Source organism: Eublepharis macularius, chromosome 3 (assembly GCF_028583425.1).
Source record: "Eublepharis macularius isolate TG4126 chromosome 3, MPM_Emac_v1.0, whole genome shotgun sequence".
In the NCBI taxonomy this organism is placed as follows: domain Eukaryota; kingdom Metazoa; phylum Chordata; class Lepidosauria; order Squamata; family Eublepharidae; genus Eublepharis; species Eublepharis macularius.
Genome location: NC_072792.1, coordinates 184,438,376 through 184,464,621, shown reverse-complemented (window position 1 = coordinate 184,464,621; position 26,246 = coordinate 184,438,376). Strand labels below are relative to the sequence as shown.

General features: G+C 47.1%; 1 protein-coding gene across 1 annotated transcript; it reads right to left on the bottom strand.

The window, feature by feature from the left end:
• Nucleotides 1-8,698: 8,698 nt before the first annotated feature.
• On the bottom strand, nt 8,699-9,649 carry LOC129326354 (olfactory receptor 2AT4-like). Its single transcript, XM_054974509.1, has one exon. It carries the CDS (start codon nt 9,647-9,649, stop codon nt 8,699-8,701), a length of 951 nt encoding a protein of 316 aa, XP_054830484.1.
• Between the last annotated feature and the right edge of the window lie 16,597 nt (nt 9,650-26,246).

Sequence of the window (26,246 nt, the reverse complement as noted above, 5' to 3'; positions counted from 1 at the left end):
GAGCAGCAGCAGAATCTTCTGCTGTCGCTGCGGCTGGAGCTTCACCGACACGGCGGCTTTCTCCAGAGCAGCTCCCTGGGAGCAGGACGCCCTGGGAGAAAGAAGCAGCTGCCCGCCCCCAAACAATAGTTGAGAGCAGGCTTGTGACCGGCGGAATGATTTGCAAAAGCTGCTTCTGCAACCGGCTTTCTCTGGCTCTTCAGGCAGCGATTCTAACAGAGAGGGGAAGGACATTGGGACTTCAGTTCCCAGGAAAACGTGCGAAAACGATCAAGTGTTCTACATGTGAAAGAAGTCACTTGTAGCTTGGCTCTCAGACATCCCTTGCAGTAAATAAGTCAGTTTACTGGCATAACAAAAAGGTTCCAAACAAACTACACACTGCTAACTCCAAGAACACCAACAACTGAGGAACAAGAAAACACTAACACTCTAAATACTTTTCAGGTGTGCTGGGGAACTGCTTCACTTAAAGCACAATGCAACAGTAGTACATGAATTCTTATATGTTATAGTGAGCAGGAATCGCTTGGACAACACCTTGTGCAAGCAGAATGCAAGTGGGGATTCAATAAGACTGGCCTAGCACACTCAGCTATCCCACTCTTCATCTTGTATTTCTGCTTGTGCAAGAGCTCTAGCACAAGTGCAAATTTTCTACCACCTTCTCACCCTGCCAGCTCATTCCCTTCCCATTAGATTGGCCAGAAGACCTCTTTTTGGAGACCTGTCCTCCTCTGAAATGTCCCAGTACCACTTCTGTCCTGTACAATTGGCTGAAGGGGCTAGGGATGCTGCTCGATTCCGAGGGCAGCCACAGGGTACACAGACCTCCCTGCAGTTGGAAGAAGGGCTGCTCAAGCTAATTCCAGAGGAGTAGCCATGCTAGTTTATTGTAGCAGAACAAAACCAGGAACCCTGTGGCACCTCAACGATTAACAACATTTATTCGAGGGTGCGCTTTCATGAGTCAGAGTTCATTTCTCCTGATGCCATGGGAAAACAAACCAGATGATTAAATGGTTGTTGTGGGTTTTCCGGGCTGTATTGCCGTGGTCTTGGCATTGTAGTTCCTGACGTTTTGGCAGCAGCTGTGGCTGGCATCTTCAGAGGTGCAGCACCGAAAGACAGAGATTTCTCAGTGTCACTCGTGACACACCTCTGAAGATGCCAGCCACGGCTGCTGGCGAAACCTCAGGAACTACAATGCCAAGACCACGGCAATACAGCCCGGAAAATCCACAACAACCATCGCTCTCCAGCTGTGAAAGCCTTCGACAATATACAGATGATTAAATCTTTATGAAACGAGAGCAGGAAGAACTTAAAAAGCTCTCCCATTTCCAGTGAGTGCTTAGACTGCAGGCAGAGCTGGATTTCAGTTTAAATTGCAGCCGTTATACATTTACATCTATGAGTATAAATTAGTATAGATTAGATTATGCAAATTTGTATGCAATTCCCCTCACCCCACCCTGGTTGTTGAGGCCTCTTTTCCTCATTTTTGGCCATCCATATGCAGCCATCCTGTTCCCATCTAATTCTCCCTCATGAGTAAATCAGGTTATCCGTGATGTAGACCTGTGGGGGGGGATGGGTTGGGGGGGGCAAAACAGATTATTATCCACTTCACTGAAAAATACGAAGCATGACAGCTCAGAAGAATGTCATACTGTGATTGCCAGGGCTTAGTCCACCTCCACAGCAACACCCGCCCCCCCTGGAATAGAACAAAAAACATAAAAAGTGAGGCAGGATTTAAAGTGGGGAGCACAGTAAATAATATTTTCAAAATGCAAAAGAAAAACTGGTGGAGGGGGACAGATAGATAACATTTAAAGAACTGTAAATTCTACAGGACTATGTTTGGGAGCACTTGACATGTGTGTGTGGTATGTCTGACCTAGGGTGACCTTATGTAGGAAAAATCTCCAAAATGTCTTATCATTAACAGACTTGCTCAGATCTTGCAAACTGGAGGACGTGGCTTCTTTTATTGAGTCAAGCCATCTCATTTTAGGTCTTCCTCTTTTCCTGCTACCTTCCACTTTTCCTAGAATTATTGACTTTTCCAGAGAATACTCAAAATTCTACAGCAAAGGCTCTTGCCATATATGAAACAAGAAATGCCAGATGTTCAAGCTGGATTCAGAAAAGGAAGAGGCACCACATTGCAAATTTACGATGGCTAATGGAACATACCAGGGAATTTCAGAAGAAAATCAGCCTGTGTTTTATAGATTACAGCAAAACTTTTGACTGTGTGGATCACGAAAAGCTATGGCGAGTGTTAAAAGAAATGGGGGTGCCACAACATCTGATTGTTTTGATGCACAACTTGAACTCTGGACAAGAGGCTACTGTCAGGAAATAATTTGGGGAAACAGAACGGTTTCCAATGGGCAAAGGTATAAGACAAGGAATCATATTATCTCCCTACCTGTTCAACCTCTATGCAGAGTATTTCATAAGGAAAGATGGATTCGATCTAGAAGAAGCTGGAGTGAAAATTGGTGGGAGGAACGTTAGCAATTTGATATATGATGATGACACCACATTACTGGCAGAAAACAGTGAAGACTTGACATTACATTGTGGAAATTTACACCAGGGCCGGATCTATGGTTGCTAGCGCCCAGGGCAACTGTAGTTGGGCTAGTTGCCCACGCGCATAGCGCGTGTGCTCCTGACGCTGTGTAATGATGTCACTCCCGTGACGTCATCACGCTGGGGTGCCCCCCCACCCCCACGGCAAGCTGGCTGTCCCGGCGCACCGTGGAGCTGGCGGCGGCGGCAGCACAAGTGGCTCGGAGGCTGCCCGCGCCATTCACCTGCCCCACAGGACAAGGGACAGCTGGCTTTCCGCGCGCCCCTTGTCCTGGGGAAAGGCGAACGGCCAGCTTCCTGAGGCAGGCAAAAGGCAGTGTGGGTGGCTGGGAGGCCACCCACGTCATTCGCCTTTCCCCAGGACAAGGGGCATGCGGCAAGCACGCCCCCTGTCTTGCTGCCTGCGCTCTCCCGGGGCTGGCAGCTGCGCCTGGTGCCCCCTCTTTGGCAGCACCGGGGGCAGACTACCCCCCTGCCCCCCATCGATCTGGCTCTGATTTACACACATGTCCACAAAATGACAGTGGTGCAAAAAGGGTTTGTACTAGAAAGACACAGTGCTCCTAAACTGAGAAGGTGCAATACTAATTCTTGAACTCCTTAATCAGTCAGGAGGACGGCGTGATGTGCTACTATTTCCGTACAGCTTATTTTCTTCCAATTAAACAGTTCTTTTGCAAAACAGAGTTTTCTCTTTGTCAGATTTGGTTCTTTTTCCTAGAGACCTTGGAACTTTAGGGCAAATGCTGAGACCTGGCAACACTAAAAGCGGTCAACTAGTAACCATTAAAAACAGGAGGACAAACGCTAACAAAAGTTGGGTGGAAAGAGTTGTGTAAAAGGAGATCTTATGTACATCAGGCAGGGGTCCATCACACAAGTGTCTGCAATTGTGCTTTGAAACATAACTTCAGAACTATTTTTCTCTCACTCAGTGCCTGGGTGAGAAAGGTTGCCCAGAAAACTGCTAGGCATTCCTTTGAGTCCCATGGGAGAAAGACGGTAGAAAAGTGTAGTAAATGGTTATTGAATGCAATTCCCTGAAGAGATGAACAACTTCTTTTTTGCATTTATCCCACCCCTCCTTTTCAAAGCTCCACAATGTTATGAAGCAATCATAAATGCCAAAATATACGAAATACAGTAAATTACAAACACAACAGTATGTCTGTTTATATGTTTTTATTGAATGATTGTATATATAATTTGTTTTTAATGTTTTTAATGTTGACATGTTTGATGTGTGCTGATTGGGGGACACTATATGGGTGGAAAGGTAACCCTAGAAATGTTTTGAAAGAAAAATAAATAAAATAAAAGGATTTCTTAAAAAAGAATATACATAATACCTGTGAAAACAAATAAAAGTGATGTTCTAAGCTGAAAAAAATCAATCTGTACAGAGAATAGATCAAGATGGGTAGCCATGTTAGTCTGTCTGTAGCAGCTGAAAAGAGCAAGAGTCCAGTAGCGCCTATAGGACTAACAAAATTTGTGGTAGGGTAGGAGCTTTCGTGAGCCACAGCTCTGGTATCTGAAGAAGTGAGCTGTGTGACTCACGAAAGCTCATACCCTATCACGAATTTTGTTAGTCTTATAGGCGCTACTGAACTCTTGCTCTTTTCTACTGTACAGAGAATGTTCCACAGATTTTAGATAGGACCATCTTGCGGAGAGCCCTGGTTTCAAATAGTCAGCAGAATTCAAGTCTTTTTGAAAATAATGGGGGCATTTTAACGCAACCAATTTCACTTCAGGACCACAAGCACTACAGAGATGCTGATAATTTCACATAGTACTTTTTTGTGTTAAAAAATGTGCCAATACCCCAGCGTAGATGGCTGGTCAAAAGGTGCTGGGATACTATATTGCTACATACAGGGACAAAACAGCCAGGCTCAGAAGTAAGTTCCACTTTATTCTATGGCATCATCTTATGTAAGTATGCATAGAACCTTACTGAAGAAAGGTATTGTCAGATGTTCTGTGTGTTTCATGGCCGTTTTGCATCAGTGCCTCTGAGGGAGTGCAGAGGGAAGTAGAGATGTGTAGAGCTGCTGCTACCTGGTTATCTTTCAGGCAAGGTATTTTGATTACAAGTTCCCGCTGAAGCCTGGGAAGGTGTCCTTGAAGATACTTCAGAGACAGAGCGGTGCTCCTCTCCTTCCCCCCTCCCTTCTTCCCAGGCGAAGCACGCCTAAACTCCTAACTGACATCTCTTACTATTAGGGGAGGGGACACTGACCTATAATTAACTTAATTCTCCCGCCTTTAGGCATTCTGGTCAATGACCATGTTACATTAGCTTGAACCTTGTATCTCATACACTGGAATGATGCAATGACTTGTTTGGGGAAGTACCTGGCAAGACCTGACAGGTACGTTGGAAGAGGAGTGAGCGCTGTCCCTTTCCTCAGGTTTCCGAGGGGGACAAACCAAACAGTCAGAAACACAGAGAGATCGGGGGGCATCCTGTTCACTGTCTACTGCTCTGAGTATCCGTTGATATGTAGATTGCTATTCTCAGGACTTCCTTCTCGTGACATCCTCCTCATACTTCTCTTCCAAACTTTGTTCCAGGCACCATCTCACTCCTCACTCTCCTCCCTCCATCTTGCAGCCATGGATGGAGAACTTGTCTTAGCATCCATGTCCATCCTTAGACTAGATAGGTAGATAGGATCTGTCTCTTCTCCTTTCCTATCAGAGTATGGAGTTCCTACAATAAAGAACTCTTATTTCCTTTCTAAGTATAAACCAGTGTATGCTTTGTTATTTTCTCTCCTGCACACACACCAGCCAGGAGAACCAGCTCACAGCCACCTATGATTATGCTCCCACTGCTAAATGATAGACTCTGCTAATGGCCCAAACATGGAATCCTTTAATTAGGTTTCTGGGCCCAACATATGATTTATTTATCAGGTATATGCAAATACATCATTATATTGTTACTATTTTCTTTATAGATAAGTGATGGACTTAAACGTTTCCCAAAAGACTGGTGGCTCAAAGGGGCTACAAATAAGTTTCTCCCAGAATCAGTCATAGGAGAGTCATACGATGTACTGGGGACGCTCAAGTGAATCTAATTTTACGTTTCGCCCTCCAACTTCCCGTGCACTTGCTCACTGTAGAACCCCAAAAGCAAAAGAATCTATGCAGAATTTGTCACTTAATGTTCCATATCTGCAAGATTGGGAATGAACACTTGACAGGCACAGAGCATTACAAGAAGGACAGCCCCCCCCCTCCAATTTCAGAACTAAAAAGCCCAGGATGCTTCATTTTGCTCATTCTAAACCACTTATCATTAGCAGTCACACTTGCCTTCTTGATATTAAGAAGAGTCAGGGCTTTTTTTCAGCGGGAACGCGGTGGAACGGAGTTCCGGAACCTCTTGAAAATGGTCACATGGCTGGTGGCCCCGCCCCGTGATCTCCAGACAGAGGGGAGCGGCGCGGAGGGCAATCTAAACTCCCCTCTGTCTGGAGATCAGGGGGCGGGGCCACCAGCCATGTGACCATTTTCTACGAGGGCAACCCACTGAGTTCCACCACCTCTTTTCTCAGAAAAAAAGCCCTGAGAAGGGTTATGAATATGGAATATCATAAGCCCCTCTCTTCATGTGTTTAAAACACAGACAAGCTGCCTGGCTAGGCAGGAAATGGGAAAGTACTGGAACGTGAGTGGTGACTGATATAAGATTAACTCTCAGCCCCATGCCCGGAGGTGTGTAAAACCATAGAACAATGGAGGTTAAAAAGAAGTACTCGGATGAATCCATTCACACACCCTTCCAATCCTACCCTTTACCCACTCTCCTATTGTAGCTTCACCCATCCAGCCATCGTGGGTCATCAAATAATCTTTTTACACCTATAGTTTCTCCCAGGAAGACCGAATCAAACCTTCCTAGTTCATTGTCCCACCCCGGAGACAGTTTCCCAATTCTTTGTCTCCCCCAGAGATGACCATTAAGTCATTGTTTGGGGGCAGAAGGTGCAGTAATGCTCCAGAGTATGTTCCACAATGTAATTGGACTGCCCACTGCCTCATTCGGTGTGTGTGCTTTGAACCCACTCGTGCACTCTTGGACTGCAATTCCAAGCGCCTCTTCCTTTGGTCACAGAAGCTGCTCTTCCTCGGATGCTCTCTGTCTTCTGGAGCTGATAAATATAATCCAACTCTGCAACTTTCTCCAACATTCTTCCCTGTTTTCCTAGTTAGCCCTGTGTGTGCGCTGTGTGTTTTATGTGCAATTGATCTTTAGTATTTCAAACAAAAACTCCTTTTTGATTGAACATCTGCCTGCTTATTTAAAGGGTTCTCAAAAGGAAGGGACCCTTGTAAACATCAGCACAAAAAAACCCTAAGTTATCCACCTCTTGCTGCTTCTCCTTGCACACTAATTCTCCAAACTCACAAGGAGACCCTCCTCATTGGGTAACACTCTGAGCTAGCATATGATGGCACATGGGCTGTTTCTACACGGCTTACTTTTTGCCTGGATGCAGCGTGTTCTCACGTGAAATCACACGATAACAGCATGTTCTCGCATGAAATCACGTGATAACAATGTGATCTCATATGAAATTATGTGATAACTGTATTTTCGTACGAAATCACATGATAACAGCGTGTTCTCGCACGAAATCACGTGATAATAGCATGATCTTGTACAAAATCACATGATAGCGTGTTTTCGTATGAAATCATGTGATAACAGTGTGTTCTCGTACAAAATCGTGTGATAACAGTGTGATCTCGTACGATATCACGTGATAACAGTGTGTTCTCACACAAAATCACGCGATAACAGTGTGTTCTCGCACGAAATCATATGATAACAGCATGTTCTCAAACAAAATCACGCGATGACAGCGTGATCTCGTACGAAATCGCACAATAACAGCGTCTTCCTGGCGCGATTTTGTGCGCAAAGATGCTGTATCCCAACAAAAAGTAAGCCGTGTGGAAACAGCCATGCTTCATATGATGGCAGCATCAGCCTGTCATGCGTTCCAGCGTACCTGCCAATATTGTGTTATGTATCTTGTGCTGATCATAACTGTTTGCTAAGGTTGTATTCTGAATTTTGTATAAATCATCCGAGAGTGTGTAAACTGCTAACTTACAATGCGCTGAACTAGTGGAGGCTGCCTGTTATCTATTGCAAATATTTCCTTTCACTTCTGGAGCAAGAGTCCTCGGACGCAAGCTGCGGACAGCGAGCAATGTCTCTTTTCTCAGAGACTGTGATGATTTCATTCTGTACTCTGTCTAGCTTAAACTAATCAGTTCTCTTGTAACTCTTTGCGGGTTTCGAGCCAGAATGTCAACGGACCCAAAGGGCAGGAAGGTTCCCTATAATTAGTAGTGTCCATTTTTGAATAGTCACTTCTGCCAATGCATTTGTACAGATCACTTGGACTGTATAGATCTCTAATAAAAGTTACTTCAACCAATGCACCTGAGTGCTTTCTGTGAGGGATTTGGGGATCTAACTGCCAGGGACTGACACAGCCTAGGCAAACATCCCCCCTATCCCATGGTTCTTCTATACCAACTTGTGAGCATTTCCAACAACTAGGCTCTCACAGGATTTGATTGAAACCTACAGAACTGCTGTAGCTGTTCTGACTTTAGAGTGTACTGAGTGTGGACAGAGGGACAGGAAGGGTACCAAAGGGCTGCCTGTACCATGGCCTTGCCCCACCTTCATTTGTGGGCTAAGATTTATTGGTGAGCAGCGCTTTTTTTTTGAGAAAAAAAAAGTTGCCGAAAGCCCTGATTCCACAGAATGTCTGTGCTGAAGATTTTACTTTGCCTAAATGGACCTCGAGCTTGTTTGGAGGTTCTAGCAGGGGAGCACAGCTATCATATACCCTTGACTGAAGAACGGTACACTCCTTCTCTCTGGGATGGTCGTCCTCTTCCACCGAGTGTGCAGCTTCGGGAGGAATGCACATGGAGCAGTGAGGAAGGAAGGGGACACCCGCATAACCACCCAGATCAGCCGAATCAACCCTGGCGATCAATGGGGGGACCGATGTCGCAGCCAGTTCGCCTAAATGGATTCCATCCTTTGCTAGTAATGATGAAGAATTTTGGGAACAACGATTTTTTTCACAGCACTTTTGACTTCTTGATTTCTCAGGGTGTAAATTAGAGGATTGACCAAAGGGGTCAAAATAGCAAACACCACATTACTCATGATGTGCACATCGAGAGGTATATCCGCTCTGTAGGAAAGGTACGCCATAGCAATGGATGAATAATAGGTGGTGACCACAATCAGATGGGAGGAACAGGTGGAAAAGGCCTTACTCCGCCCATCTTTGGAGCTGATCCTCAAGATGGAGAGAATGATGCAGGTGTAGGAGATGGAGACGAGCAAAAGGGGGACAAAGGAGACAATCATAGCAATACTAAAGCCCAGAAAATTCTGGAAATTGGCATAGGAGTTTTGGCAAGCGGCTTGGACTACCGCCAAGTGGTCACAAAAGCAATGGTAAACTTTGGGCGTTCCACTAAACACGAGCTGAGAGGACTGGACAACCGCTGGGATGGGGACCAAGAGCGCGGACACCCAGGCACTGGCTGCCAGCTGGATATTTCCTCTCTTTGTCATTCGGACCGTGTAATGCAAAGGATGGCAGATAGCCTCATAGCGGTCATAGGACATGACCACAAGCAGGAACGTTTCGGTTACTGCCAGGCCGTGGAAGAAATACATCTGCAAGAAACAGCCATGAGCAGAGATCAATCTCGAATCGGCTAGGAACATAGCCAACATTTTGGGGATGGTGGTTGTTGTGAGCAGAATGTCTAAGACAGAAAGGTTGGTCAGGAAAAAGTACATGGGCTTATGCAGCTTTGGATCTAGGACAACGGCCATGATGATAGTCAAGTTACTAGCAAGGATTAGCAGGTAAAATACCAAGAAGACAAAAAAGAGGGGGACCTGGTGGTCTTGAAGATTGGGAAAGCCAACGATGAAAAAATATCGGACATAGCCAGTGAAGTTGCAGTTCTCCATTATTTGTTTATGATCTGGATCTAGGAAAAATAAAAAGATCACAACATTCCAGATTTGGGTGTTTTGCCAAAGTATTACAAATGTTTTAAGTTTTCCTAAATACTATTAAGAGCTCCTTGGTTCCTCCGGTGGTTGAACATTTCACAGCCAATGATACCTAGGTGTGTTTTTTGGATGAGAGGTACTGGGATCTTACGACACTTTTGTGATATGGGTGGCGTTTCTTCTTTCATTCCATCACCATCACATTTGTACTCCACACTTCCTTCAAGGAACTCCACGGGAGTTTCCCTTTGTGAGGTATGTCCCATTTTGAACATATTGAACATAACCAGCGAAGTTGGAGTTCTCCATTATTTTTGATTGAATCTAGAGGGGGAAAGATCATGAAATGTTAATGACAAATGTACAATGTTAATGGCAAATGTCTGAGAAGTCCACAACAGATTTCCAGATACTGCTGACTTGAGAAATCTCTCCATTTGAAACTTAACTGCAGGAGAAAGCTAAACTCTCTCTCTTTTTAAATCATATTTTCCAGTCAATATTGTCTGTCTTTCAAACAGGTACAGTCAATAAACCAATAAAGATGGCATTAAAATTGTTCCTCCTTGTTCCTCTTCTTCCTTGGGGATGGGGGGGGGGAGTACATGCAACATTATGAGTTCCATGGACAGAGTTCCCACCATTTTAAAAAAAACCTTAATTTTCAGGCATGCGAGAGCCCCGAGTCAAACTGGGACTGGTTCACAAGGGTGTGTATGATAAATAAATCATTATGTAGGCCCCAGAAACCTAATTAAAGAATTCCATGTTTGGGCCATTAGCACAGTCTATCGCTCGGCATAGGAAGCGTGATTTTAAGTGGTTGTGAGCTGGTTCTGCTGGCTGGTGTGTATGCAGGGTTGAAACTAAATCATACACTTGCTTTATATTTAGAAAAGAAATGAGAGTTCTTTATTGTAGGAACTCCATACTCTGAAAGGAGGAGAGACAGAGCCTAACCACCTATCTAGTCTAAGGATGGGCATGGATGGCAGGACAAGGCCTGCATCCATGCTGCCAAGATGGAGGGAGGAGGAGAGTGGTGTTGCCTGGAACAAAGCCAGGAAGAGAAGTGAGAGGGAGGAAGTCCGGAGGAGGAAATCCTGAGAATAGCAATCTACATATCAAAGGGACAGTCAGAGCGGTAAACAGAGTGCCCCGACCGCTCTATCTTTCTAACTCTTTGGTTTGTCCCCCTCTGAAACCTGAGGAAAGGGACAGCATTGAATCCTCTTCTTCCAACAGTGTGGGTAAGCGTTCCTTCCCAAACTGTTTTCTTAATCTGAAACAGCCCCAGCGTACAGATACTCACATCAGTGCCTGTATTTACCCCAATAGGGCACATAGTGGCTTCCTGGGGTGAGGAGGTCGACTCATGCACAGAGAAACAGCGCTCGAGTGGCACATATGCAGCTTGCAACAGATTCGAATTCACCTCCCAGGACTTCCTGGGGCAGGCTGTTCCCTGGTTACCTGTACGATCTTTGTCTCTTCCCGTCCTCCTTCACTGTGTAGGTGGGACCTCTAGATCTGCTTCAAGGGAAGCAAAGAGGAGGTGTTTGGATTTGCCATTTATAGGGAGTTGATGGTGGCATAACACAGCTGTGGGAAGCACAAGTACAGCCCTCTTTGGGGCCCAGGAAGGTTCTTTGGGATCCAGGCAGTAAACCTTGAGGTCTTCACCAGCTTAGATGGATTTCCCTGCTACTATCCAGGGAGGAGCCCTGACCTGGCTAGCCCAGGTGAGTCTGCTCTCGTCAGATCTCAGAAGCTAAGCAGGGTTGGCCTTGGTTAGTAATTGGATGGGAGACCTCCACCGAAGACTGGAGTTGCAGAGGCAGGCAATGGCAAACCACCTCTGTTAGTCTCTTGCTGTGAAAACCCCACCGTGGTCGCTGTAAGTCATAGCTGAGGGCACTTTCCACGGGCACCACCTTCCAAGGAGGAAGGTTGAGTGAGATTTTTATGGGCAGGGGAAGAAGGATAGTAGCTATAGAGACAATATAAGTTGGATAACGACGATGTAACAATTCCAGAAATTTTGAAGCCATGGAACAAAAAAGTGCCCCTATCTTGCCCTTCATCTCTCTAGAAAGGGAAGACACAGACAATCGGGCACTGGAGAGATCACCCAGCCCCTTTTGGGCTTCTAAGATTTTCGGTTTGTTTCTCCTCCAGCCTTTCACGGCCGTCAGAGCTGGAAAGCAGCCAACCTGATGATGTTAAGCTGGAGATGCAGTGTGGTACAGTGGTTAGAGACCAGGAGCAGGACTCTGCCATCCCCACGCTACCACGGAAACTTGCCGAGTCACCTTGGGCCACCCACATTCGCTCAGCCTAACCTACCTCACAGGGCTGTGGTTGTGATAATTTGGGGAAGTCATGAATGTTCCCCTGAGCTCCTTGGAGAAGTGATAAAAATTTATTGGATAAGACTGGAACTCCAATTGATGGGGGTCCAGCATGGATTGAAGCAACATAAACTCCACCCGCCAAAGTAGCCATTTTCTCCAGGGGAACTCATCTCGATAGTCTGGAGATTGGTTGTAATTCCAGGAGAACGCCAGGTCCCACCTGGATGTTGGCAACCCTATGCAGCAGTTCTGGATTACCTTCACACAAACTTAATTTCAAGAAGGTAGCCATGTTTTTATAGGGTAAGCCGTGTTGGTCTATAGCAGAAGAGCAGCTTCCAGTAGGTGCTACTGGACCCAAATCTTGCTCATTCGCAGGAACTGTTTTCTTCAGTCACAAATCTTGCTTTAAGCCTTGGGTGTGTATGGGGGCGGGGGGTTTGTCCCTGTCTTTATTCTTTACGAGGGTTTAAAGAATTGGGGGATGGATATTAAATCAGGCAAAGGACACAGGGGATAAGCCTTAGACCCCGTCCCTTTCAGGGCCATAATACGAGTGCCCCCATTGCCCTAATCCCAGCTGTGTTTCACAGCACCAAACACCTCAGCTGTCCTAAATACAAAAGTCATGTCCAGTTTGTTCCACAGATGACACATTTCAACAGCCTGTGTTGCAAACCTGGAATTCACACCTCTCTTCCGTGCCCCTCAGTTCACTACTGGAAGCTCCTGGGTTATATGAATCAGACCCTTGGGCTGGCAAGTTCAACGTCTGACCAGCAGTGCCTCTCCAGGACCTCAGGTGAATCTTTCCCATATTACCTGCTCCTTGTTCCTTTCAGTCCTCCTTACCCTAGATTAAATCTGGTTTGACATGCAAAGCAAATGCTCTACCACGTTGAAAGTTAAGGGCAAAACTCCTATTGCTTTCACTGGAGCCCTTGAGTTTTATCCTTTTCCATGCCAGAAAAAAACCCTCCCTTATTTTGCACCCAGACGAATAATCTTATATTGCAACAACACGGCTGCTGTTAAACTTGCTTGTCTAGTGGAGCAATCCAGGTTTCTTCATGCTTACCGGTCTTCGCCTTGGAAAGTCATAACGATGAAAAACCTCTAGAAATGTAACGGCAGAAACTCTGTTGCCACCATTTATAAAGGAGCTGTATTGGTCCTTTCGGAGAGATAAATCCCCATAGATCAAACCTCTCCATCGAATAGATTGAAAAACATTTTATTTATTTATCTGAAAAATTGATCCCGTGACAGCATAGGATCTAAGTTCCCACTGCGGTGCTTTGGGTAGGCCCAGAAAATAAACGGCAACCATTCTGAAATATACATGAAATAGGGTTGCCAACCTCCAGGTGGGGGGGGGGGCTGATTTCCTGGAATTACGACTGATCTCCAGACTAGGGAAGTCAGTTACCCTAGAGAAAATGGCTGCTTTGAAGGGCAGGCTCTATGGTATTATACTCCACTGAGGTCCATCACTTCCTCAAACAATATCTTCCCAGGCTGCACCCTGAAATCTCCAGGCATTTCTTAACTCAGAGTTGGCACCCCTAACATGAAATCACTTCCCAAGAAAATTTATTCAGAAAACAAAAAAAAATTCTCAAACGGTTCGTTCAGAGGCCTCCGATTACGAGCTTGAGGGCTTTTTTTAATGGCTTGTGGTTTTATAGCTCAGGTGATAACTTCGATATTATTTTTATGATTTTGTATTTAACATTGTGAGCTGGAGCTGCCTTCAACGGTCTCTGGAGAGGCTGCGTGTAAATATGCTAAATAAAAAAATGAATAGCCTTACTATGATGAGAAATTAAAACGGAGGGCTTGAGGAGGGTAATTCAGGATGCCCGTTTAGGATGCCCGTAGGGGCATCCTAAATTACCCTCCTCAAGGCCTCTGTTTTAATTTTTCATCATAGTAAGGCTATGATGTGAAGAATTTCAGAATTCAGCCTGATGTGGACCAAGTATGCTCCAGGAGCACAGAAAGTGCAGAGCAGATGAAGAACAGGGAAGGGGCATTAAATCAAGACCCCTGGGGCAGAGGGTCCTGGAGGCGGAGATTTGGCTTGTGGGACTTTGAAAAAAAGGCTTCCCTCCTTTGGTTCTAGGGTTGCCAGCCTCCAGGTGGGGCCTGGAGGTCTCCAGGCTGGGCTGCTTTGGAGGGCATTGTACCCTGCTGAGGTCCCGACCTTCCCCAACCCTTGCCCCCCCCCGTGTCCCACCCCCAAATATCCAGGAATTTCTCAACCTGGAGTTGGTAACCCATATCTGGTTCTTCACTGGCACTCAGCTTTTGTCTCATTATGTTTCTTTCTCTCAGTGCCTCTTACCAGGGCTCATTTCGAGGGGGAACGCACAGGAACGCAGTTCCAGCAGTTCCCCAAAGAGGTCCTACGACAGGTGCCCCATCCACCTCTCAGCCATTTTGGGCCCGTTTCAGCCTGGATTGGGGCCGAAACGGCCCGGATTGGGCCTCTGATGGGTGGTGGATCACTCTCCCGCTCAGCAGCGGCCCGATCCTGACCATTTTGGGCCCCTTTTCAGCCATTTTCAGCCCCTTTCTGCCATTTTGGACCCAATTTCAGCCCTGAATGGCTAGGATTGGGTCCAAAACAGCCAGGATAGGTGATGTCAGGGGGTGTGGCATATGCAAATCTGTTATGCTAATGACACACTTCCGGTGTTGTCAAGGGGCATGGCATATGCTAATGAGTTGTGCTAATGAGTCCCTCCAGCTCTTTTTCTATGAAATGACCCCTGCCTCTTACCATGCTGTCAAGCAAAAAGACCTCATACAAATATTTCAAAACCAAGCATTCACAATGGAGGCCCATATGCACCTAGGGTTACCAGCTCCAGGTCAGGAAATTCCTGGATATTTTTTGGGTGGGAGTGGAGCCTGGAGAGGGCAGAGTTTGGAGACAGGAGGGGGTATAACTAGGATTGCCAGCCTCCAGGTGGTGTGTAAAGAGAGAATCACAGAAAGGGCTGAGACAAAAACAAAAGGTATGAAAAACTGACTATGTAAACTAGAAAATAAATTATACAATAAACATTCTCTTATAGCAAAACTTCTTCTCTATTTTACTGCCAGTTATACAGTTAGATGTACGTTGTAGCAACTTGTATTACTCAGGTGTAAAGTTATAAATTGTTAATTGCATGGTATTCATGTATGGCTGATTTCCGATAGCTACAGCTGTTTGTGCTGTGAGATCATTAGTGTTAACAAAGCACTTTGAAGTGCTACAGCACTTTGAAAATTGTGTAACTGGCTGTAAAATACAAAAGATACTTTGCTATAAGAGGATGCTTATTGTATAATTTATTTTCTAGTTTGCAGAGTCAGTTTTTTACGGCATTTGTTTTTGTCTCAACCTCCAGGTGGTGGCTGGAGAGCTGGAATGACAACTGATCTCCAGGCCCCAAAGATCAGTTCCCCTGGAGAAAATGGCTGCTTTGGAGGGTGGACTCTATGGCGTTATTCCATGCTGAGGTCCATTTCCCTCCCCAAACCCTGCTTTCTGTGGGCTTCACCCTCCCCTCCCCAAAATCTCCAGGAATTTCCCAACTTGGAGCTGGCAACGCTAGGTATAACGCCATAGAGTCCTCCCTCCAAAGCAGCCATTTTCTCCAGGGGAACTGATCTCTGTAGGCTGGAAATCAGTTGCAAATCTGGGAGGTCTCCAACCCTCCCCCGGCGGTTGGCAACTGTAGATACTTCCCCCAGCTCTGCCCATATCCTTTGCTGCCTTGGGCTGGCTGGAGGCTCCACCCCCTTCCTGCTGTAGCCCCACCCACCATGAGACAATCATGGCCCTGCCGGCCCAGCTGTTGCCGTTGGCAACCGACATGCACAGGCCTGGAAGGAACAGGCCTAAGCGGATGCAAGGCCGTGAAGCCTGGGAGGGCAGCAGGACCATTTCTGCCCCAGAAGCATTTCTGCCCCCTCCACCTCCTCTTTCCCTCTGAGGCAGAAAGATCCCCCCTGAGTCTCTACCAAAGGACCCCTCCCCTCATTGCAGGCCGGGGCTGGTTTCTCCGTAGCGCTTGCGCACCTGTCCTTAGCACTGTGGCACCATTTGTGCCTCACGCCCCTTCACAGCAACTTCACCACAGGAGGGGCCTCGTTGTCAGCACCTACAGGTGATGATAAAGAAGAGAAGTCGCTGACGGCTGTTGGTGGGTGTTTGTGAAACATCCTGCGCCATCGTGCCACTGCGCATGTGCAGAGTTCCTTTCCCTTCAAGGAGAAAGAAAGGGTTTTTGTTGCTTTGACCGGGGCGGGGGGGACCTAGAAGGAAACTCCTAAAGTGCCCCAGGTAGGGTTGCCAGCCTCCAGGTGGTGGCTGGAGATCTCCTGGAATTATAACTGATCTCTAGGCCACAGAGATCAGTACCCCTGGAGAAAATGGCTGCTTTGGAGTTGCCAGCAACTGGTTGGGAAATTCTTGGAGATTTTTGAGGTGGAACCTGGGCAGGATGGGATCTGGGGAGAGGAGGGACCTCAGGTGAGCATAATGCCATAGAGTTAACCTTCCATGGCAACCCTTTTCTCCCGGGAAACTGATCGCTGTTGCCTGGAGAACAGTTGGAATTCCTGGAAATCTCCAGCCACCATCTGGAGGTTGGGAACCCTACTTTGGAGGGGGGACTCTGTGGCATTATACCCCAGTGAGATCCCTCTTCTTCCTAAACCCTGCCCTGCCCACACTCCATCTCCTAGATCTCCAGGAATTTCCCAACCTGGAGCTGGCAAACCTAGCCCCTGAGCATGTGCAGAGCCCCTTTGTAACAAGAATATGTTTCTTGCCTGGATCTTGTCATGCCCTTAACCTGCCTTTTGTAATGTGCCTCGTGAACTCTCATTGCAAAACAGTGTAAGAAGTTTTGTAAATAAACAGGAATTCAAATGATGTATCTAGAACTTTTGGCTTGGTATCCTTCAGTTTGGGTAACTGAACAAGAAAACAGAACAACGTTCAAGACCGAAAGCACCTTAGAGACCAACAACATTTTCAAGGGTATAAGCCTTTGAGTCACCTTGTCAGATACTGTATTTGATGAAGTGAGTTTTGACACACAAAAGCTTATACTTTGGAAAAATTTGTCGGTCTTTCAGGTGCTAATGGACTTGAATTTTGTTCTACTACGACGAGTAACAAGAAGAAAGTAAAATTCCGATTCAGCCAGTGAAAGTCTGGGTGGGTGGCAAACCTACTAACAGTTGGAAGACCCCAAAACGTTGTGCGTTTGTTTTCTTCCCTTCAGGGTTATTCTGCTACTCTCAGAACAGGCAGAAGTGCTGCATGGCAGAAGTCGAATCTACACCTGGGCCTGGAGGCAGCTATTAGTAGAGCTCCCTGTTGTCTCGTCACCAGAAATTCACCCAGCTTCTCCATCCATTTGGGCCAACATCCCTGACTGCAATTCTCTATTCCTCTGTGGATGCAAACATCATATCTCAGCTGAGTGGACTGCAGACGTGCGCTTATGCCCTTGAGCTTCGATGTCATCAGAGGTGCTCAGGAACTTTTTGCGAGGCAATGCTTCATCCAAAGAATAGATGTACATATTGATGACTCCTAAGGAAATCCAACTACTGGTGAGTAGCTAGACATTGGACAACAATGGTGCCCTTCTGGTGCATTAAGGCTGGCCTCAACCCAAACAAGTAAGAGTTTTGTGATGAATGAGGCAAGGCCCCCCAAAGGCCTAAAAGGTGGAGGGTGATGTCTGGCTGAGCTGTTGGTGGATACTGTGGGCATGTGGTATCTTGGGGGGCACCTGAGGGGTCTCAGGATGCCAACTCAGCCCTCCTTCTCCCTTGGCAAGCCTCTGGGGCCAACCATTTCTGGCCCCTATGCCTGCACAGACACACCAGTGCTGGTTTAACACTGGCAGGAATCTCTAGTCTTCTTGCTGGGTGGTTTTTAGGTGAGCTGCTTTGTGTTTAGAGTGCAGGGTGGCATTGCTGGATTATGGTAGGGAAGACACTGGATTATGGTAGGGTGTTTGGACTGTAGCAATGGGGGATATTAAACTGGCAGCATTTGCCTCTCTAAGGTTCTTGTGTATTTATAACATTGGGGTGTTGCCTGGGCTAGGGACGTATGACGGTGAGAGAAGACGTTCGATGGTGAGAATGGCTACTGATGCTCACAGTCTTATCTCATCCTCAGGGATGCGGGTGCAAAATTTCCTCTAACCCCTCCTCCACTTCAGCCTTGACACTGTGCAGTGCCAGGCCTGTAAAGAATAAAGGCTTGGATTCTATGCAGGGCTTGTGGAGGATTTAATGTCCTAACTATAGTTCTGGTTCTGGTTGTACAAGTGGAATCACTTGCATTAGGGCTATTGATTTGTGCAAGCACTGTTTCTCGGTGAAAGGTGCCTCTTCTGCTTCCTCATGCTTGTGCGTGTATGAAAAAAATGCCTGAAGATATAAAGTCTTCTAAACTCCTGTGGGACACTAACAATGAAAGTTTGCATTCACAGTGGCAAAAGCACAGGACCCTATCCCAAATCTCTCTTCTGCTTAGTGTAGTGATGGAGAAGAGTATTGACCTAGTGTGTGTGTCTGTAATCTTGACAGAGGATTCAGATAACGTTATTCTGCCTCAGGTGATCCCAGTCCTCTATGCAGTCCTTCATCCATACAGAAACGGGTGATGGGAGAGATTACCACCATCCTTTGGAAGTCTTTCTCTTTCATCCCCAGAGCAAACTATTGCTGATATTATCTGCCTCATTTTGGGATTCAGTGACAGATAGGATTTCTTCTTGATTTTACTGTCGATCTAGTTTGCCAAAAGTTGCCTGTCTAGTGGTGGTGGTTTCTGACCTGGTGGTATGGACCACCAGAATGATGGTTATGTGGGACTTGTGGCGCTTACCTTGTCTTATCCGCAGGGCCGGCTCCAGCATCGCTGGTACCTGAGGCAACTTAATACTGCCTCTGTGCATGCGTGTGCACACCGGACTGCATGATGATGTCACTGCGTGTGACGCCATTACACAGGAGCTGGCGTGCGCACGGGGGGGGGGGGGCGCTTTCCAGTCCTCCCGTTCAGTTGCTCTATGGGCCAGGCGCAGCCGGCCACCCTGGCCGCCGGCTGCACCTGGCCCACAGAGCAACTGAATGGGAAGCTGCCCACTTAGCTGCCCCATGCTGCTGCCGCCAGCACGCGCTCCTGGCCGGCAGTGGCGGCAGCAGCTCCGTGGTGCACGCCCCTGCCACTGGGCCGGCACCTTAGCGCCCTGAGGAGGTGGCCTCATCAGCCTCAATGGGCGGGCCGGCCCTGCTTATCCGGTTCAGGACTTTATAAGGGCTCCAAGAATCTGCGAGGTTATCTTGGACTCAACACATGAGAGAGGATATGACAGGCTCGGACAAATTTTCTGTGGCTTTAGAAGCCAGGTCAAAAATTTAAGAGCCAGACTCGTATTTCAGCCTTCAGAGTTATGTATAGCCATAATTTCTAATGGTACACAGAAAATACTAGATCAAGATGGGTAGCCGTATTAGTCTGTCTGTAGCAGTAGAAAAGAGCAAGAGTCCAGTCGCACATATAAGACTAACAAAATTTGTGGTAGGGTATGAACTTTCATGAGCCTCTGCTCACTTCTTCAGAAAATACTAGGTACCACAATGAAATTTCTAAGTACTATAGCAATGTAGCGTCTGGGATTTGTCAAGCCCCAGGATACAATTAAAGGTTTGTGCTGAACAGGTTTCTGGTGTTTCAGTCTATGCCATAGTCAAACAATACTTATTTTGAAGGCTTAGAGAGCAATCCTAAGCCGGTCTACTCAAAATCCTATTCAGGTCTATTCAATGGGGTTTACTCCCAGGAAAGTGTTCTGAGGATTTCATTGTTAGTTATGGATGGCTCTCTTTCCCCTGTAGGAGCAGATGACCTGATAGGATAGTCCACACCCAGAGACTGGCAGGATTTTAGTTCAGTGGCACTTTAGAGACCAACAAGATTTCCAGAGTGTAAGCTTTTGAGAGTCAGAGACAGCTCTGATTCTCGAGATCTCACACCCTGAAAATCTTGTTGGTCTCTAAAGTGCCACTGGACTAAAATCTCTGCTGTCCTACTGCAAACCAACACGGCTACCCATCTAACTGCCTGGCAGATCCCATGTAATTCTGAGATGCCTTAATGTCATTTTGAACCAACTTGGTGTTGTGATTGAAATGTCTTTTTGGATTTGAGTAATTAATAACAATAATAACAAAAAAATGATAAAAATATTGAAAAGTACCAGGCCCAAAACCAAGCCCTGCAGCACCCCACTGAACACCTCCCTCCAATCTAATGAAACACCATTGACCACCACTCTTTAGGTGCAGTCCTCTAACCAGTTCCCTATCCACCGAACTGTCCTATAGTCCAGTCCGCAGCCTTCCAGTTTACCCTTTAGAATGTCATGGGGGACCTTATCAAAAGCTTTACTGAAATCCCGATAAATCACGTTGACAGAGTTCCCACGATCCTGTAAGTTCGTCTCTGGATCAAAGAAGGGAACCAGGTTGGTCTGACACCCCAGAAGAATATGATCTATAGAATCAATTTGGTCAGTGCTGCACCCACCGAGTCTGTTAGAGTCTGGAAGATTCTGTGATTCTATGAACCCCAGCTCCCTGGTTTTCTCTGGAACTGAAAAATTCGGGAAGACATGGCAGAAACATTGGGATGAATTTAACAGAACACATTATACAGATCACTGGAAAGCATATGGAGTGGCAGTAATAGCTGTAAAGCAATTATACTTCTCTACAACCATTATATCAGTTGAGTCACATCCATGTCTGTTGTTTATAGCCATTCAGTTATTGATGACTCCTAAAGGGGAGTCCCCCCCAAATAGGAATTTGGCCTTTAGCTGTGATGTTATTGTACACTTCTTTGCTGATAAAAACCTCTCTGTACACTCTGAGCTGTGTGCAGATTTATTAATGGCTCATGTGGTCGTGGAGCCTGTTGTACCGTCTGCTCCTAATTGCCCCAATTGTCTCAGTTTGTTCTCTGTGATGTTGACAAAAGTTCTTAGTGCAGTGAAGGCCACTGGCTGTAGCCTGCCTCTCATTTTTTTTGAAATCTTACAAACAGTCAGTGCCTATCCCACTTCAAAGGATTGTGAATAACTCCTTAGTCAGGGGATTTTGCCTATCGTCTTGGCCCCTCCTATCTGCTGCACCGCCTCTCTCCCTCGGTTATGCCACAGCCAGTGCCGGATCTAGCGTGGCCAGCGCAGGGGGCAACGTTTGTAGGTCCTTGCGCGTGCGTGCAGCGCGTGCGCACTTCTGACTCGGTGTGATGATGTCATTTTGGTGACATCATCGCGCCGGCGCCGGAGGCAGTGTGCGGGGCTGGGAAGCCGCCTGCGCCATTCGCTTCTCCACAGGCAAATGGCGCGGTCGGCTTTGCAGCCCCCCACGCTGTCTTTCGCCTGCCCCGTGGGACAGGGGGCGGCCGGCTGCCCCCTCTCCTGCGGGGCAAGCGAATGGCGTGGGCGCCCGTGCTGCCCTTTGCCTGCCCTGCAGGACAGGGGGTGCACTGCAAGCCAGCCGCCCCCTGTCCCACGGGGCAAGCGAAAGGCAGCACGGGAGCCTGTGAGGCTGCCCGCGCCATGCACCTGCCCCGCGGGACAGGGGGCGGCTGGCTGCTCCCTCTCTTGCGGGGCAAGCGAATGGTGTGGGCGCCCGCGCTGCCCTTTGCCTGCCCTGCGGGACGGGGTGCGCGGCAAGCCGGCCGCCCCCTGTCCCACGGGGCAAGCGAAAGGCAGCACGGGAGCCTGTGAGGCTGCCCGCGCCATGCACCTGCCCCGCAGGACAGGGGGCGGCCGGCTGCCCCCTCTCTTGTGGGGCAAGCGAATGGTGTGGGCACCCGTGCTGCCCTTTGCCTGCCCTGCAGGACAGGGGGTGCACTGCAAGCCGGCCGCCCCCTGTCCCGCGGGGCAAGCAAAAGGCAATGCGGCTGCCCATGCTGTCGCCTGCGTGCTCCGGCAGCTGGGAGCTGCTCTCGGTGCCCCCTCCCTGGCGGCGCCCGGGGGCAGACTACCCCCCTGCCCCCCTAGATCCGGCCCGGGCCACAGCAGCTCCGTTCATCTAAATAGGGACTTCTGGAGATACTGTCCTACAAACGGGCAAAATCAATCCCTGCCTGCATATACGCATTCATTGTGGCGGCCCCCACCTCATGGAATGGGCCTCTTGAAGAGGTCAAGAAAGTTCCCTCTCACTTGGCTTTCTGAAAACAATGCAAAACTGAATTAACTAGGAGGGCTTTTTACTCAGGTAGTAGGCCTGTGCTGTTAGAAATGAGCCAGAGAGATGTCTTGGTAAAGGGACTGTAGACTATACTACTGGATATTGTCTGTTAATGTAGATCTGTTCCTTCTGGGATTTTCTGCGTTGCTTAATATGCCGTGCCAAATGACTTGTTTTGTTTCAGCAATGTTTCCTAGCTGCATTTGGATTTAAGCTTGTTTTCACATTTCTGCAGTCTAAATTTTATTGAACATCTCAGCTGTTGATCGTATTGATATACCCTGTGTGAGCTGCCTTGAGTCTCAGTGAGAAAGGCGAATTAAAAATGAATGAATGAATGAATCCTTGAAGGAGGTAGTGTTCAGACCACACCGTTTTTTGTAACATGATTGCTTGACTTATGGCAAATCACAATTGACTTATGGCAACCTCAGCAGGGGTCTATCGAGGCAAGTGAGAAGCAGAGGTGGTTGGCCAGTGCCTTCCTTCCTTGAACAAAAATAGTGCTGGTACTCAGGGCTCATTTTGAGGGGGAATGTGCAGGAACGCAGTTCCGGTAGTTCTCCAAAGAGGTCACATGTCAGGTGGCACACCTGCCTCTTGGCCACCTGCCTCAGGCAGGCCCACCTGCCTCTTGGCCATTTTGAGCCCGTTTTGGCCTGGATTGAGCCCAAAATGGCCAGTATCAGGCCTAAAACCGCTAGGATTGGTCCCAAAATGGCCAGGATCGGGCCTCTGACTGGTTGTGGATCACTCTCCTGCTCAGCAGTGGCCCAATTCTGACCATTTTGGGCCCCTTTTCAGCCATTTTCAGCCCCTTTTTGTCTTTTTGGGCCCAATTTCAGCTCTGAATGTCCAGGATTGGGTCCAAAACAGCCAGGATAGGTGAGGTCAGGGGGTGTGGCATATGCAAATAAGTTATACGAATGACACATTTCTGGTGATGTCAAGGGGTGTGGCATATGCTAATGAGCTATGCTAATGAGTTCCTGCAGCTCTTTTTCTACAAAATGACCCCTGCTGGTATTCATATATAAGGTTGCACTGATTTTTACTAATTCCTCCCTCAAGACTTGGGAGATCCTCCCCCAAAGGTGCTGGTACTCAGTACCACTTAACAACAACAGCAGCAATAATAATAAAAGTGCCATCAAGTTGCACTGATTAATGGCGACTCCTCAAGAGGCTTTCAAGACAAGTGAGGAGCAGAGGTGGTTGGCCAGCGCCTTCTTCTGCATAGCAGCCCTGGTCTTTCTTGGTGGTCTCCTATCCAAGTACTAACCATGGCTGACCCCATTTAACTTCCAAGCTCTGCCAACCTCAGGCTCATCTGGGCTACACCAGCACAAAGAAAAGCCCTCGTTCAGACCATTACAGAAGACTCCTTATTTAGATAGTCATGGCCAGTTATAACGCTGTCTCCACTTTGCCATTATTGCGTAAGATCCTTGGGCAGGTCATGGTGGAGCAACTCCAGGGATACTTCGATGAAACATCTACCCTTGACCGTATTCAGTCCGGCTTCAGGGTCTCGGGTCTCGGATGGGGATCAACTTTGCTTGTTCTTTTAGACAATCTCTTGTTTACAGCTATAAGAGATAAGGGAATTGCCTTGTTATTCTTACACTGCCTGCAGCTATTGATACGGTTGACCAGTTGCTGCTGTCGAGGAATTTACAATGTGGTAATTGGAGGTGCGTCCTTGTGGTTGTTTGAGTTATCCTAACCCACTGTACACAGAAGTTACCCGTAGAGGATAAGCCATCAGTATTATGGGATTTGCTACAAGGAGTGCGAGTGCTCAAGGGTTCTGTGCTTTCTGCAATGCTGTTTCATATATGAAGAGCGTATGAAGCTCTGGAGTTGGATGTCCTCAGTATGCGGCTGAGACCCATTGTAGATGTCATGCAGTAAGCCTCCAGATGCTGCCATCTCTGTCCTGGACCAGTGACTGGCTGCCATAATCAAGTGGCTGAGAGAATAAACTGAAACTGAATCCAGACAAGAAGAAGACGGCAATGATCGGTAAGCTGTCTGTTCTTGAGGGGGCCGGGCTTTCCCTGACAGATCCTGCTAAGAGCTTAGGGATTCTCTTGGATCCTACTTAGTTATCAGAAAAGGAGATAACTATAGTGGTTAGGGAATGCAGTTTTCCAGACGCACTTAGAGCCCAAACAGTTTCCCCTTCTTTGGAAAATGCCAGTCTGCCCATACTGATACAGTAAGCTCAAGGCTCAGCTATTGTGATTCATTTTGTGTGGGGCTGCCCTTGAAGACTATTTGGAAACTTTAACTGGGAGAGGCAGCTTGTTTGCAATCAAAAGGTAGCAGTGGGACGCACGGGACTTCGTTTTATTTTCATTTCACGGGATGTTCAGTTCATTTCTAAATGCAGCTGAAGGCACTCTGGCCCTTTGAAACTTGTGATTTAAAAAAAAAATACTGGGGGCTTAAAAAAAAACCTTGGGGCCAACATGTTTAAAAGACCACCTCTTTTAAAGAACCTCAACCGCAACCCTGTTCAGTGCAGCAAGATTTTTGGGTTGTGTTTGTGCCCTTCCCTTGCTTTAAGGTGGAAACAGCTACTTCCCATTCACAGGCTTTTTTGGTAACTTCCCCTCTCTCTGGAATAGCCTTTTAGAATAAATGAGGAGGATCCTGATGGCATTTTGAAGGGTCTTTGGGGTTTCTCATATTGCAATTGTTAGCATCGCCATAGCCTTCTGAGTCCACTGGATAAACATATGGAGCTGCCTGATACCAAATCAGACCTTTTGGTCCATCGAGATCAGTATTGTCGGCTCCGACCAGCAGTGGCTCTCCAGGTCTCAGACAGAGGTCATCGACCACCTGATCCCTTTCATTAGAGAGGCCGGGGCTTGAACCTGAGACCGCCAGCATGCCGAGCAGATGCTCCACTGCTAACCCACAGCCCCTCCCCAATACAGCTGTGAAAAGAAGTACAATACTTCCAATGTCCCCCGTTAGATTTAGAACGGTGTTTAAGATTACACTCAGGTTAGTGTCTGCAAATACGTTGCCTGGAGCTCTTTTAGATATTGGTCTGCATTGAGGTTACTATTAATCTTATTCCTGTAGGCTGCCTGTTTTTTTAAAAAAATTATCTTGTTGCTTTAATGCTTATTCTTTATTTGTGATGCCTTGGGTCCCAGATGTCTGAAAGAAAGCCAGACCTACAAACTTTCTTTAAAAAAAAAACCCAAATAAATAAATGTGCTAGTGAAGCTCTGACATATATAGGATCTCCTAAACAAACTTTGGGATTGTGCCCTGACAGTGTAATCCTATCCAGAGTTACACTCTTCCGAGCCCATTTCCTTCAATGAACTTAGAAGGCTATACTTGTACCTAGGATTGCCAGGTAAATCTATTTAGTGTTTAAATTGCCTCGAGAGTCTTTATTGTTTCGCTTCAACAGGCTGACATGGAGTACTTGTGCAGAAGAAAACAGGGCTTTTTTTCAGCAGGAACGCGGTGGAACGGAGTTCCGGAACCTCTTGAAAATGGTCACATGGCTGGTGGCCCCGCCCCCTGATCTCCAGACAGAGGGGAGTTGAGATTGCCCTCTGCGCTGCCAAGCGGCACAGAGGGCAATCTCAACTCCCCTCTGTCTGGAGATCAGGGGGCAGGGCCACCAGCCATGTGACCATTTTCTCCGAGGGCAACCCACTGAGTTCCACCACCTCTTTTCGCAGAAAAAAAGCCCTGAGAATAAGCAACTAAATATACTTGTAGTGAAGTCTCGTTTAAATTAAAGAGATTAGTTAGGCTCAAGTCAAACTTAAGTGCAAGGAGTTTATGCGGTTTAGAAAGGTTGCTCAATAATTGGCAGTACATCCACGCTACAGATTTCGCTTTACCTAAATGGATTCCATCTTTTG

What these genes read in the sequence shown, in the direction of transcription:
- LOC129326354 (XM_054974509.1), bottom strand. Translation starts at nt 9,649, where the DNA reads ATGGAGAACTGCAACTTCACTGGCTATGTCCGATATTTTTTCATCGTT.